General features: G+C 37.0%; 1 protein-coding gene across 9 annotated transcripts in view; it reads right to left on the reverse strand.

Annotated features, from left to right (window-relative positions):
* The window catches only part of RALYL (RALY RNA binding protein like), a 658122-nt gene that overhangs the window by 72914 nt on the left and 572342 nt on the right, over window positions 1-12866 (reverse strand). For all 9 annotated transcript variants that reach the window (XM_076005192.1, XM_012774231.3, XM_076005191.1 and 6 more), the window contains one exon: window positions 10640-10687. In XM_076005192.1, the coding sequence (XP_075861307.1) occupies window positions 10640-10687 (48 nt within the window). The remainder of the gene's footprint in view (window positions 1-10639; window positions 10688-12866) is intronic.

Consider the following 12866-nt stretch of genomic DNA (forward strand, 5'->3'; position numbering starts at 1 on the left):
ATGCATAGAATGGCTTCCTTTTAAAGAGGAGAAAACTGAAAACCTGACTTGTCCAAAGTTAAAGGGCTAGTTCCTAAAACTTGGGTCTCCTACCTTCTAGAGCAAAACTCCATTTTAGGTAGAAATCTTTTAAATGTGTAAGGAAGTCACATGATAGAAAACAGTTAAGAGATGTTAAAGTGGTTTTATAGTGACACAGATTATAAAACAATGTATATTAATTGAAAACTTCATTCATAGAAAGTGAAAAAAAGCTAGAGTAGAAATGTCTTTACAGTTGCCCAAAACTAAAATGTTCAAAGAGTATAAAAACCTGTGTAAATGTTATCTTTTCTTAATAGTAAAATAGGATTATTATTCTTTTCTTATTTTTTATTGTATTATATGTTTTGTTTTAATTTCAGCATATTACGGGGTTTAAATGTTCATTACATATATTGTCTTTGCCCTACCTGAGTCAGAGCTTAAAACGTGTCCATCCCCCAGACGGTGCACACTATACCCATTAAGTATGAATATACCCATCCTCTCCTCCCTGTCCCACCTGCCCGACACACAATGAATGTTACTACCATATATGCACATAAGTGTTGATCAGTTAATACCAATTTGATGGTGAGTATATGTGGTGCTTGTTTTTTCATCTTTGTGATATTTCACCTAGTAGAATGGGTTCCAGGTCTATCCAGGATAATACAAGAGGTGCTAGATCACCATTGTTTTCTGCAGCTGAGTAGAACTCCGTGGTATAAATATACCACATTTTATTAATCCACACCTGTATTGATGGGCACTTGGGTTGTTTTCACATCTTTGTAATTGTGAATTGTGCTGCTATAAACATTCTAGTGCAGATGTCTTTTCTATAGAATGTCTTTTGTTCTTCTGAGTAGATGCCCAGCAATGGGATTGCTGAATCTCCATATTAGTTTTCACAGAGGTTGTCCTAGTTTGCAGTGCCACCAGCGGTGTGTGAGTGTTCCTTTTTCTCCGCATACACTACAACATTTATTGTTTTAGGACTTTTTGATGGCCATTCTCACTGGAGTTATGTAATATTTAATTGTGGTTTTGATTTGTATTTCCCTGATAATTAGAGATGTTGAGCATTTTTTCATGTTTGTTGGCCATTAGTCTATCTTCTTTTGAAAAGTTTCTGTTTATGTCCTTTGTCCACTTTTTGATAGGGTTGCTTGACTGTTTCTTGCTGATTTTCTTGAGTTCTACATAAATTCTAGTTATTAGCCCTTTATCTGATGTGTAGCATGCAAATATTTTCTCCCATTCTGTAGGTTGTCTGTTTGCTCTCCTGATAGTTTCCTTGGCTGTGCAGAAACTTTTTAATTTGATCAGGTCCCATTTATTTATTTTTGTTGTTGCTGTGATTGCTTTTGGGGTCTTCTTCATAAATTCTTGCCCTAGGCCAATGTCCATAAGAGGTTTCTCAAAATTTTCTTATAGAATTCTTATAGTTTCAAGCCTCAGGTTTAAGTATGTTATGCACTGTGAGTTGATTTTTGTGGGAGATGAAAGGTGCAGATCCTGTTTCAGTCTTTTACATGTGGCTATCCGATTTTTCAAGCACCATTTATTGAATAATGATTCTTTCCCTCAGTGTATATTTTTGTGTGCTTTGTCAAAGATTACATGGGTATATGAGGATGGTTTTATATCTGGGTTCTCAGTTCTGTTTCATTGTTCTATGTCTCTGTTCTTGTGCCAGTACCATGGTGTTTTAGTTACCATAGCCCTGGGGTATATCTTGAAGTCTGGTAAATTGATGCCTTCCAATTTGTTCTTTTTGCTTAAGATTGCTTTTACTATACATGGTCTTCTCTGGTTCCATACAAAATGTAGAATTATTTTTTCTATATCTGAGAAAAATGATGTTGGTATTTTAATAGGGATTGCATTGAATCTGTTGATCAATTTGGGTAGTATAGATATTTTAACAATGTTGACTCTGCCCACCCATGAGCATGGTATGGTCTTCCACCTGTTTACGTCCTCTGCTATTTCCTTCCTCAATAATTGTTCTCTCTGTAGAGGTCTTTCACCTACTTAAACATATTCATATGTTTAAACATATTCATATGTTTAAACCATCTGGTTCATTTTATTTCCTTTGTTGCAATTGTGAAGGATATTGAGTCTTTTATTTGGTTCTCAGTTGACTGTTGTTGTTTTATAGGAATGCTACTGATTTCTGCACATTGAGTTTGTAACCTGAGACCTTGCAGAATTTGTTTATCAATTCCAGTAGTCTCATGTCAGAATCTTTGGGGTTTTCTAGATATAGGATCATATTGTCAGCAATGAACAGTAGTTTGACCTCTTCTTCCCCCATTTAGATGCCCCTTGATTTCCTTCTCTTATCTGATTGCTGTGGCTAGGACTTCCAGCACTATGTTGAATAGAAGTGGTGATAGAGGGCCTTGTCAGGCTCCAGTTCTAAGTGGGAATGCTTTCAATTTTTCCCCATTCAGTATGATGTTGGCTGTGGGTTTGTCATATATGGTTTTTATCATTTTTAGGTAAGTGCCATCTGTGCCTATTTTGTTAAGCATTCTTATCATAAAAGGGTGCTGAATTTTGTCAAATGCTTTTTCTAAGTCTATTAGGAGGATCATATGGTATTTGTTTTTACTTCTATTTATGTGGTGAATTACATTTATAGATTTGCTTATGTTGAACTATGCCTGAATCTCTGGGATGAAGCCCACTTGGTCATGATGGATTATTTTTTTGATAAGCACCTGAATTTGGTTAGCTAGGAATTTGTTGAGAATTTTTGCAACTATATTCATAAGGGATATTGTTCTGTAGTTTTCTTTTTTGTTGTAGCCTTTTCTAATTTTGGTATCAGGTTGATGTTGGCTTTATAAAATGTGCTGGGAAAGATTCCTTCCTTTTTGATGTTGTGAAATACATTCTGCAGGATAGGTACCAGTTCTTCTTTGTAAGTGTGGTCAAATTGTGGTGTGAAACCATCTGGTACGGGATTTTTCTTTTTAGGAAATTTTCTTTACTGCTACTTCAATTTTGGTACTTGATATTGATCTTTTCAGGAATTCTATTTCTTCCTGATTGAGCATAGGAGGCTGTGTGTTTCTGAGAATTTGTCCATTTCCTCCATGTTTTCAAGTTTATGTGCATAGAGGTTTTTATAGTATTAATAGATGATATTTTATATTTCCATGGTATCAGCTATAATTTCTCCTTTTTCATTCCTAATTGAGCTTATTAGAGTTCTTTATTTTCTGTTTCTTGTTAATCTAACAAAAGGCATGTCCATTTTCTTTATTTTTTCAAAGAAGCACCTTTTTGTTTTATTAATTTTCCATATAGTTTTTTAGTTATCAATTTCATTTAGCTCTGCTCTGATCTTTGTTATTTCATTTCTTTTGCTGTCCTTAGGGTTGGTTTGCTCATCCTTTTCCAGTTTCTTGACACATTTCATTAGATTGTTGATTTGTGATCTTTCTGTCCTTTGGATGTAGGTATTTATGGATATAAATTTTCCTCTCAGGACTGCTTTAGCTGTGTCCCACTGATATTTTGATAACTACGTCTCCTTTGTCATTTAGTTCAAAGAATCTTTTGATTTTCATCTTGATTTCCTCCTTAATGAATAACCATTCAGCTGAGGTTGTTTAGTTTCCATGACTTTGTGTAGAGATAAGAGTCTCTGTTGGAGTTCATTTCTAATTTTTATCCCACTGTGGCCTGAGAAGATGCATGGTATAACTCCTATTTTTAAAAATTTTTTGAGACATGCTTTGTGGTCTAGGATATGGTCAATCTTAGAGAATCTCCCATGAGCTGATGAGAAGAATGTATATTCAGTGGTTTTGGGGTAGAATGTTCTGTCAGTCAGGCCCATTTGTTCTAGAGTTCTGGTTAAGTCCATTGTTTCTTTGTTGATTTTCTGTTTGGAGGATCTGTCCTGTGCTGTCACAGGGGTGTTGAAGTCTCTGGCTATTATGTTGTTGCTATTTATCATTTTGTTTAGACCAAGTAGGATTTGCTTTATAAATCTGGGTGCACCTAAGTGAGGTGCATAAATATTTAGAATTGTTGTGTCTTTTTGTTGAACTGTACCCTCTTTGTTTTTCATTACTTTTGTTGATTTGAAAACTAAATTATCTGAAATTAGAACTGCCATACCAGCTTTCTTTTAGCTTCTGTTTGCTTGAAATATTGTTTCCCATTACTTCACCTTGAGTCTGAATGCATCTTTGTGGGTTAGATGTGTTTCCTGAAGACAGCAGATATTTGGCTTGTATATATTTATCCATACAACAGCCTATGTCTCTTTAGTGGGCAGTTTAAACCACTCTCATTTATTGAGAAAATTGGTAAGTGGGACAGATTTCTGTTCATCCTGTCGGGCTGAACTTTGTTGCTTTGTTTTCTCTTTTGAGCCATTCTGGTATCTGACCTTTGATCTTTAGCTTTTGGGTGATTTTACATTCATGAGTGTTTATTGTGCTGATACATGTGTAACACTGTTTTGAGTACTTCCTGTAGGGCAGATCTTGTCTTGGTGAATTCCCTTAAGTCTTTGCTTATCTGAGAAGGTCTTTATTCCTCTTTCATATACAAACTTTGTTTTGCAAGGTACAAGATTCTAGGCTGGGCATTATTCTTTTTGAGAAGAGTGAGAATGGGGCCCCAGCCTCTTCTTGCTTGTAAGTTTTCAGTTGAGAAGTCTGCCGTTATTTAGATGGGTTTTCTTTTGTAGGTTACCTGCTTATTTTGCATTACAGCTTGTAGGAGAGCCTCTTTGGTGGTTGTTTTGGTCCGTCTGATGCTTGTGTGTCATGGTGTCTTCCTGTTTGCATTGAATTTCCCCGGAGCCCTTTAGTTTCTTATACCTGCATAGCTAGATTTTTAGCAAGGCCTGGTAAATTTTCCGCTATTATATCTTCAAATAGCTTATCCAAACCTTGTGTATTTTCTTCTTCATCCCCATGGATTCTTATGATTCTCACATTAGGCTTCTTCACATAATCCCACATTTCTTGTAGGCTTTGCTCTTCTCTCTTATTTTTCTGCTCTCTCTCTGCAACTGACTTATTTAGTTGGAAGGTGTTATCTTCAATCCCTGAGATTCTTTCTTCTGTTTGATCTACCCTATTCATGAGACTTTCCACTGTGTTTGTAATTCCTTGAATAAAGTCTTCATTTCCAGAAATTCTGTTTTCTTTTTCTTTTTTTTCTTTTCTTTTTTTTTTTTTTGAGACAGAGTCTCACTCTGTCACCCAAGCTAGAGTGTCATGGCATTAGCTTAGGTCACAACAACCACAAACTCCTGGGCTCAAGCAATACTCCTGCCTCAGCTTTCCAAATAGCTGGGACTACAGCCATATGCCACCATGCCCAGCTAATTTTTTCTATATTTTTAGTTGTCTGGCTAATTTCTTTCTATTTATAGTAGATATGGGGTCTCATTCTTGATGAGGCTCGTCTCGAACTCCTAATCTCAAGTGGTCCTTCCACTTCCCAGAGTGCTAGGATTATAGGCGTGAGCTGCCATGCCTGGCTGGATTTTTCTTTAATATTTCGATTTCCTTAGTGAATTTTTCTTCCAAGTCTTGTATTTTTTTTGTGGTTTCTTTGTGTTAGGTATCGATTTTATCTTGCATATCATTGAATTTCCTTACAATCTATGTTTAAAATTCTTCTTCTGTCATTTTAGTGTTCTGAATTTGGTTGAAATCCATTGCTAGAGATCTGGTGTTCTCCTCTGGGCATGTGTTTTCATCTTGATCCTTCATACTTCCATAGTTCTTTCAATAATTCCTTTCCATCTCAAATAACTATTGCTTTTTACCTTTGGAATTTTGTTTAGGTAATTACATGTGCAGTTTAGTCTTGGAGCCAGCCCAGTTTAGTCTCTGAAAGCACCAGTAGGTGGTGCCTCTGAGTGAGATTTGACTATACCCTGTGTGATGAGTCAGTAAATGTAGTAAAGTGTGTACAAATTAACCTCCCTGTCAGTAGGTGGTGCTTGCTGGGATAGTCAAGCTGCAGTGTTGTTTTTGGGTCCTGTAACCAGCTCTTGTTCCTCTGGAGCAAGGGTCCTCAAACTTTTTAAGCAGGGAGCCAGTTCACTGTTCCTCAGACTGTTGGAAAGTGTGGCACACATTCCACACATGTGCACTGTGGGCCTGGGATGTGTCAGCTGCTAAGCAGGACAGGCAACAGCAGCAAAAACACCTGGTGGGCCAGATAAATGTCCTCAGCGGGCTGCATGTGGCCCATGGCCGTGGTTTGAGGATGCCTGCTCTGGAAAGAGACTCTAGTGCCTCAGGTGGTGGGTGGGGCCCTGGAATTTCCAGGTGTGTCCTTACTTTCCACTTCAGTGGGGCAGGTGGGGGAGTAAGGCTGAGCAGAGCTGGGTTGGGTGAGCCTGCCCTCAAGCTCCACAAATGCTCTTAGCAGGGGTCAATGGTCTGTTCTCTGCTTCTGGGCAAAGCTGCTAGTGAGAGGCTGAAATGACCCCACTCAGCCAAAAGGTCTGCGTGTGGGAGTGGGGCTATCTGAGACTTGTAGTCTGGAGCCAGTCTCACTCCTTTCCACCATTTCCATTCCTCAATTTCTCTCGAGCCTCTGCCAGTAGGCAGGACCTCAAGCCAGTAGATTTCCACTGACTGTGATGAGAGCTGGGAGGTTCTCTGCCCCGGATCACAGCCTAAGCTGGAAGTGTGGCCCTTCTACAGGAGGAGGGTTGCCCCTTGAGCACGTTGCAGCTAGGACCCACTCCAATCTGCCCCTGAAGGCACATACACTTCAGTAGACTAGTTCACCAATATCCCTTCTGTGCCCCTGGGCAATGCGATCGAGACCTGGATGTCCAGGATCTGGCCTTCAGGCCTGTCCCTGGTGCCCTGGAGATCAATCCCTGACCCTGCCAGGGAGAAGAGTGTTGGTCTCAAGTCATCCACCGAGTGCCCAAGCTGGATTAATGTCTCTCCTTCTTGGGATTTTCCCTGCTCTGCTGGAGTCACTAGGTAAGCAGCACTTAGGAGGGCAGGTGGGTAGGGAGCTCACAATCTGAATACCCTTCAGTCTGCTATAGGGCCCCAAAAGGAAAGGTCCTGTTCCCTGTGGATGCCTCCAGGTGGTGCCTAAATTGTCTGTCTCAGAAGCTGTGGGTAGGTGAGCGGAAGGGAAGAATGAAGCAATATGGTGCCTGCAGATTGGCTTGGGTCTGTGGGGCAGGACATATGGTATCCCAAGGGAGCTGGGAACCCAGTGCCTTGTCCGCAAAAGGCTCAGTGCTCACTGGTGGCAACGGTCTCTGGGCTGGTGTTGGCAGGTCTCTCCAGCAGCTCAGGAGCCCACCAGCAGTTTGAGATGCAAGGTGGGGGGAAATTTAACCACTCCACCTACCCTTGTTTCTGGTCTACAAGCCTCTCTGGGTTTTTAGGATTATTTTAATGCTGCCAGATGTTCATGTCACTTTCAAAACAAGTTATTATAAGTTACTTAATATTTAAAATAAAATACATTTTATAGAAATTATAAAATTATTTTACAACATCATTCTTAAAAATTAATTTTTATCATAAAAGTATAACTAGTGAAATAAGTTGCTTAACTGGTAGTTTGAACATACTGCTAATGAAGGTACAGTGGTGGGTCTGATTCCCATGTAGGCAAGTCTACTTCCCTTTATTTAGCACCATCAAGTGATATTGTTCCCTCCCTGTTTTGCATATTCACACAGTTGATTATTGAATCTAATTGGATGCCTAGTTTAGGATTGTAGTTCTGTCACTAATTAGTTGGATGACTTTGGGAAAATGACTATGTCTCTAAATCTGAGGAGATAAATTAATAACATAAAGTAAATATCCACTATGTGTGAGGTTTGCTGAGAGTCCCCAAAGATACAAAGATAAGCAAAACTGAATATCATTGTTGCTTTCATAGACAAAGGAAGGCAGACATGAACCAAGCAGTGTAACTAGGGAAAGAAATACAGCAATACAAATTAGGAGAAGTACTGTGAAGGAGCAGTGCTTGCTGCTGAGAGAGGGGAACAGAGGAACTTAATTTCTCCGAGCATGATGATTGTGCAGAGATCCGAAGGATGGAAGTCAAGTGAACCATGTGGTGGAGGCAGGTATGAGGAGGTGGAACAGCACAGAGAAAGGAAGAAACATTGTGTTTTTGTGAACCCTTAAGGTTGGAGCAGAGAGAACAATACCCTTTCAAGGATCACAGTGTTTCTTCACTCTTTAGAATGTCTGTTGAGAACTTTTTTACAAGTTTGCATTTTTATAAAGTACCTTGGGTTCTTTTCTCTTTCTTTCTTTCTTTCTTTCTTTCTTTCTTTCTTTCTTTCTTTCTTTCTTTCTTTCTTTCTTTCTTTCTTTCTTTCTTTCTTTCTTTTTCTTTCTTTCTTTCTTTCTTTCTTTCTTTCTTTCTTTCTTTCTTTCTTTCTTTCTCTCTCTCTCTCTCTCTCTCCTCTCTCTCTCTCTCTCTCTCTCTCAATCTGTCTCTCCCTCCCTCCCTTCCTTCTTCTCCTCCTCCCCCCCCTCCTCCTCCTCCTCTTCTTCTTCTTCTTTTGCTTGTTGGAACAGTACTTATAATTAAAGACTTAATTGATATTTACCTCCTTGTGTTTTGCTCCAGTGATCTATCTACAGTTGGTCCTTGCTTTGCATGTCTTTGAGATGCATGCATTTCAGTTACCAATGTTTAGTTGAATAGCACTAGTTCTCCCAGCAATACAAATCAAATTTCAGTGGCCACAACATATAAACTATAAGTGATGTCATAAAGTCCAAACTTTGCTGCTAGCTTTTCCACAAATGGGTATGTAAATAACAAATGTGCATCATGATCACCATGATCACCAGTCACATCAGTTCTTTGAAAGTCTGTTGGTGATCAGTCATTGTTCATCTCTTCATTGGTTATTCAGTTTATACAAGACAGCAACTGGGTAGTTATAATGCCTCCTTGTCTCCCAGTGATAAACCCATGTGGCATTTTACAAAAGTGGATAGTCAAAAAAGGAAGTTGGACAACACAAATGACAGTACAGCAAAGAATTGAAGTGTGGCAACTCTGGAAATAAAATTAAATTAAATGTAAATGGAATTATGGAAGAAATGGCTGACCACAGGGATGTTGACATTCTTCAATTTAAAAGACTGTAGATATGAAGCCAGAGGGACTCAGCAAAGGTAAACTTATTGATGTAAATGAGAAAAGGGGATGTGATATGATGAAAGGGATGGAGAAATAGAGAGGAAGTCATACTGGCAAAAGAGCTATACATTGAAAGGACTCTTGGAGATAGTTCACAACATTGATAAAATATTGAAGCCGATTCAACTGTTGAATGGAGTATGACAATTCACCAAGGCATACAACACATGTGTGCTCCATGTTTTATTATGCAATGAGAAGAAAGCATGTGTTGGTCCGACTACCTTTGATAAGTTTTTATTTTTAACAAAGAAGTAAAACACATTCATTCTTAAAGGAATAAAACACATTCATTCTCAATATTTTAGTGTTTTAAATTACAGTGTACTATATAATTATTAGCTCTCCTATAGTTTTCTATATATTTATAGAGAAGAGAACAAAGGAGTTTTTAATATTTTGACAAACATTTTTAAAGGTCATGGGACAATCCTATTTTCTTCCATTGATTTTTAGAACAACTGTGCATGGTTTCATCTTGCATGGTCACTTTTATGGCTTCACACTATCATGCAAAGCAGGAACGGTTTGTAAATTTCACTGACTCTAACCAACATAGCATTCTCAATGTTTCATGAAAGTGAGGTATTTTAGAATGTTGAAGACATTTTCTGAGTTTACAAAACTCTCAATCTTGAAGGATTCTAAGTCAACGACAGACTTGGTACCTACTACTGTGTTTCCCCCCAAATAAGACAGGGTCTTATATTTATTTTTCCTCAAGAAGACACCCTAGGGCTTATTTTCAGGGGATGTGTTATTTTTTTTAAGTACAGAACAACAATCTACATTTATTCAAATATACTTAAGTCGTACTCTTCTGGAACATCATCATAATTCTCCAAACCCCGAATTCCATCCTGAATTTCTTGCGACTCTATTTCCTTTAGAACCATTGGCCCCAATCTCTCATGTCGAGCAATAGAGCTCTCATGGGGCAGATGAGAAGGGCTGCTCATCTTCTTTACCACTCCACAACGAAATGCATGGGTTGCGCAGATACGCTGTGTAGCCATGCCCATCGCTAGGTCTCATTTTTGGGGCAGGGCTTATATTGCACAAATGCTTAGAAATCCTGCTAGGGCTTATTTTATGGGTAGGTCTTATTTTCGGGGAAACACGGTATTAGTTCATTAAATCTTTAGAATATTATCAAAACATTAGAAACAAATTTTGGGCTTAAGCACCTCCAAAGTCATATAACTTCAAGATACACTGTAATTCAGTAAGTATAATGAAGATAGGAAAATCTGTCTATATTACATTTTATTGGGACTTAGTATTTTCTTTTATTTTTAACTGTAAAAGTATTGTTTCAAACATTCTAATCAAGAATACTCATGAATAAATGCACAAAATAGTCAAGAGATAATTTAAATCATAGAAAAACATGGATGAAAAATTCACATACCGGTTGTAGAAATCATCTCTGTAGTAATCATAGTCAAAGACATAACCACTAAGGAGGGAAACAAAGAAATTAGTTGGTACTTGTTTTAATAACATTAATTTTGGTACTAATTTATGATGTTTAAAATATATCAATGTCATTATGTATCCAAGGGGCTTTCCAAGATAATGTCCAATTTGATATAATATAAAATTATTATTATATGTTTGACAGTATAGGGACTGATAACAGTTTATGTGGTGAAAGAATAAAAGATGAGATCAGGTACCAAAATAAATATTTTTTAACACTTGTAATTAAATATGAATGAAGACTTTTTCCCTGCCAGATAAGCTGTAGTCTAGTTGTCCCTTCTTTCTAAGGTGATATAGTTATCATTTCTTCCTCAGATATGTACAATGAGGCTAAACAATGAACAAAATGTATTGAAATAAGATCAATGAAAAAGTTTCATGAACCATTCATTATAGAAAAGATAAATAAAAATGTGGTTTCCTCAGAAATTTAGCATTTTTTTAATTCTAAAAATTGTGAATTCAATAGTTTAAAAACAAAAATTTAAAGATAAAAGCTATCTTAGCTGAATCTTACCAACGACAACTTCATATTTTAGGGCATTTAAATTGGAATTAATAAATGCATTTCAATGATAACATTATTATGACTAAGCTCTCTTAAGGAATATATTAATATAATAAAAGTTGCCTCCATCCACTTGCACAGTTGAGTTTAGAAAGTACTTCAGATGCATTTCAATTTTAGTCATTAAACCAACTCTGTTAGATAACGTAACTAGAAGAAACTAAAGTGTGAAAGACTTAAGTAATTTGTTCAAATTCATATCCCCAGTAAGTTACAGAGCTGAGATTCGAGAAGACTTCTGAACCCACATCTGGAGCTGTTTTCGTGTTACCATGCAACCCTACTTGATCTGGAAGAAATCTTAGTGTTATGATGGATGAATGGCGTATTTGTACCAAAGGGGAGTTATTTTTGTGTTTATTTACTTATTTTTTATGGTAGTAAAATATACTACCATATATACTATAAAATAGTATGGTATTTTTATGGTAGTAAAATATACTACCATATATACTATAAAATATTAAACTTTCCATTCTCCTTATTATTATACAACTCAGTAGCATTAAGTACATTCACAAAGTTTCACAAACATCACCACTATCCATTCAAGAGCTTTTTTATCATCCCAAACAGAAACTTTGTACTCAATAAACAATAGCTTCCCATTCTTCATGCCTCGCCCCCCCCAGCTTTTGGTAATCTCTATTCTATTTTCTGTCTCTATGAATTTGCCTCTTCTATGTATTTCACAAATCATATAATCATGCAATATTTGCTCTGTCTAGCTTATTTCGCTTAGTATAATATTTTCAAGGTTCATCTATATTGTAGCACAAATTAGAATTTTATTCCTTTTTAAAGCTGAATAATACATGGGGTGTGATGTACATGCGTGTGTGTATGTACATGTGTGTGCATGTGTGTGTATCTCACACCCATATACCACTTTTTATCTATGAACTTATTAATAGACATCTAGGCTATTTCTACATTTTGGCTATTGTGAATATTGCTGCTATGAACATTGGTTTGAAAGGGTCCAAGTCCCTGCTTTCATCTTTTGGGTCTATACTTTTTAGAAGTGGAATTACTAGGTAATGTGACAATTCTATTAATATGTTTGACTTTTTAAGAAACCACTATATGATGGAGGAGTAATTTTATACTTCTGAATAAATTTCACAGACCTTTACTTTGTAACTTTTCTCATGTTGGAAAAATTAAAAGAACCTTACAAAGAAGGGCTTGTTATTCTGGATAAATGTATTTATATCTCCCACATTTCATTACTTTCAGGGGGACAAAAGCCTGACGTAGCACACATAATCCATGTGGGTAAATTCTCCAGTACTGTCTAATGGAGCACATGGTGTTTGGGGTCAAACACTGAAATGTAAAGTGGGAAACCACTCCCTGTGAGTGTCTGAATGGAAGACTGAGTATTGTCTGACCAAAGCAATGCTGTACCCAACTATGCAAACCAAGAGGACAATGAATCCATTGCCTAAAAGTAAGAATAAAAATAGCCACGTTTGTTTGACAGTCACGGATTGCTAAAATAGTAATTGTTTATGCTTTAATTTATATTGCTGATGTAGATACAATTATGACTTTGAGTTGAGGGATTTTAAAGATAATATAC

This window comes from Microcebus murinus, chromosome 7, assembly GCF_040939455.1.
Source record: "Microcebus murinus isolate Inina chromosome 7, M.murinus_Inina_mat1.0, whole genome shotgun sequence".
NCBI classification, from domain to species: domain Eukaryota; kingdom Metazoa; phylum Chordata; class Mammalia; order Primates; family Cheirogaleidae; genus Microcebus; species Microcebus murinus.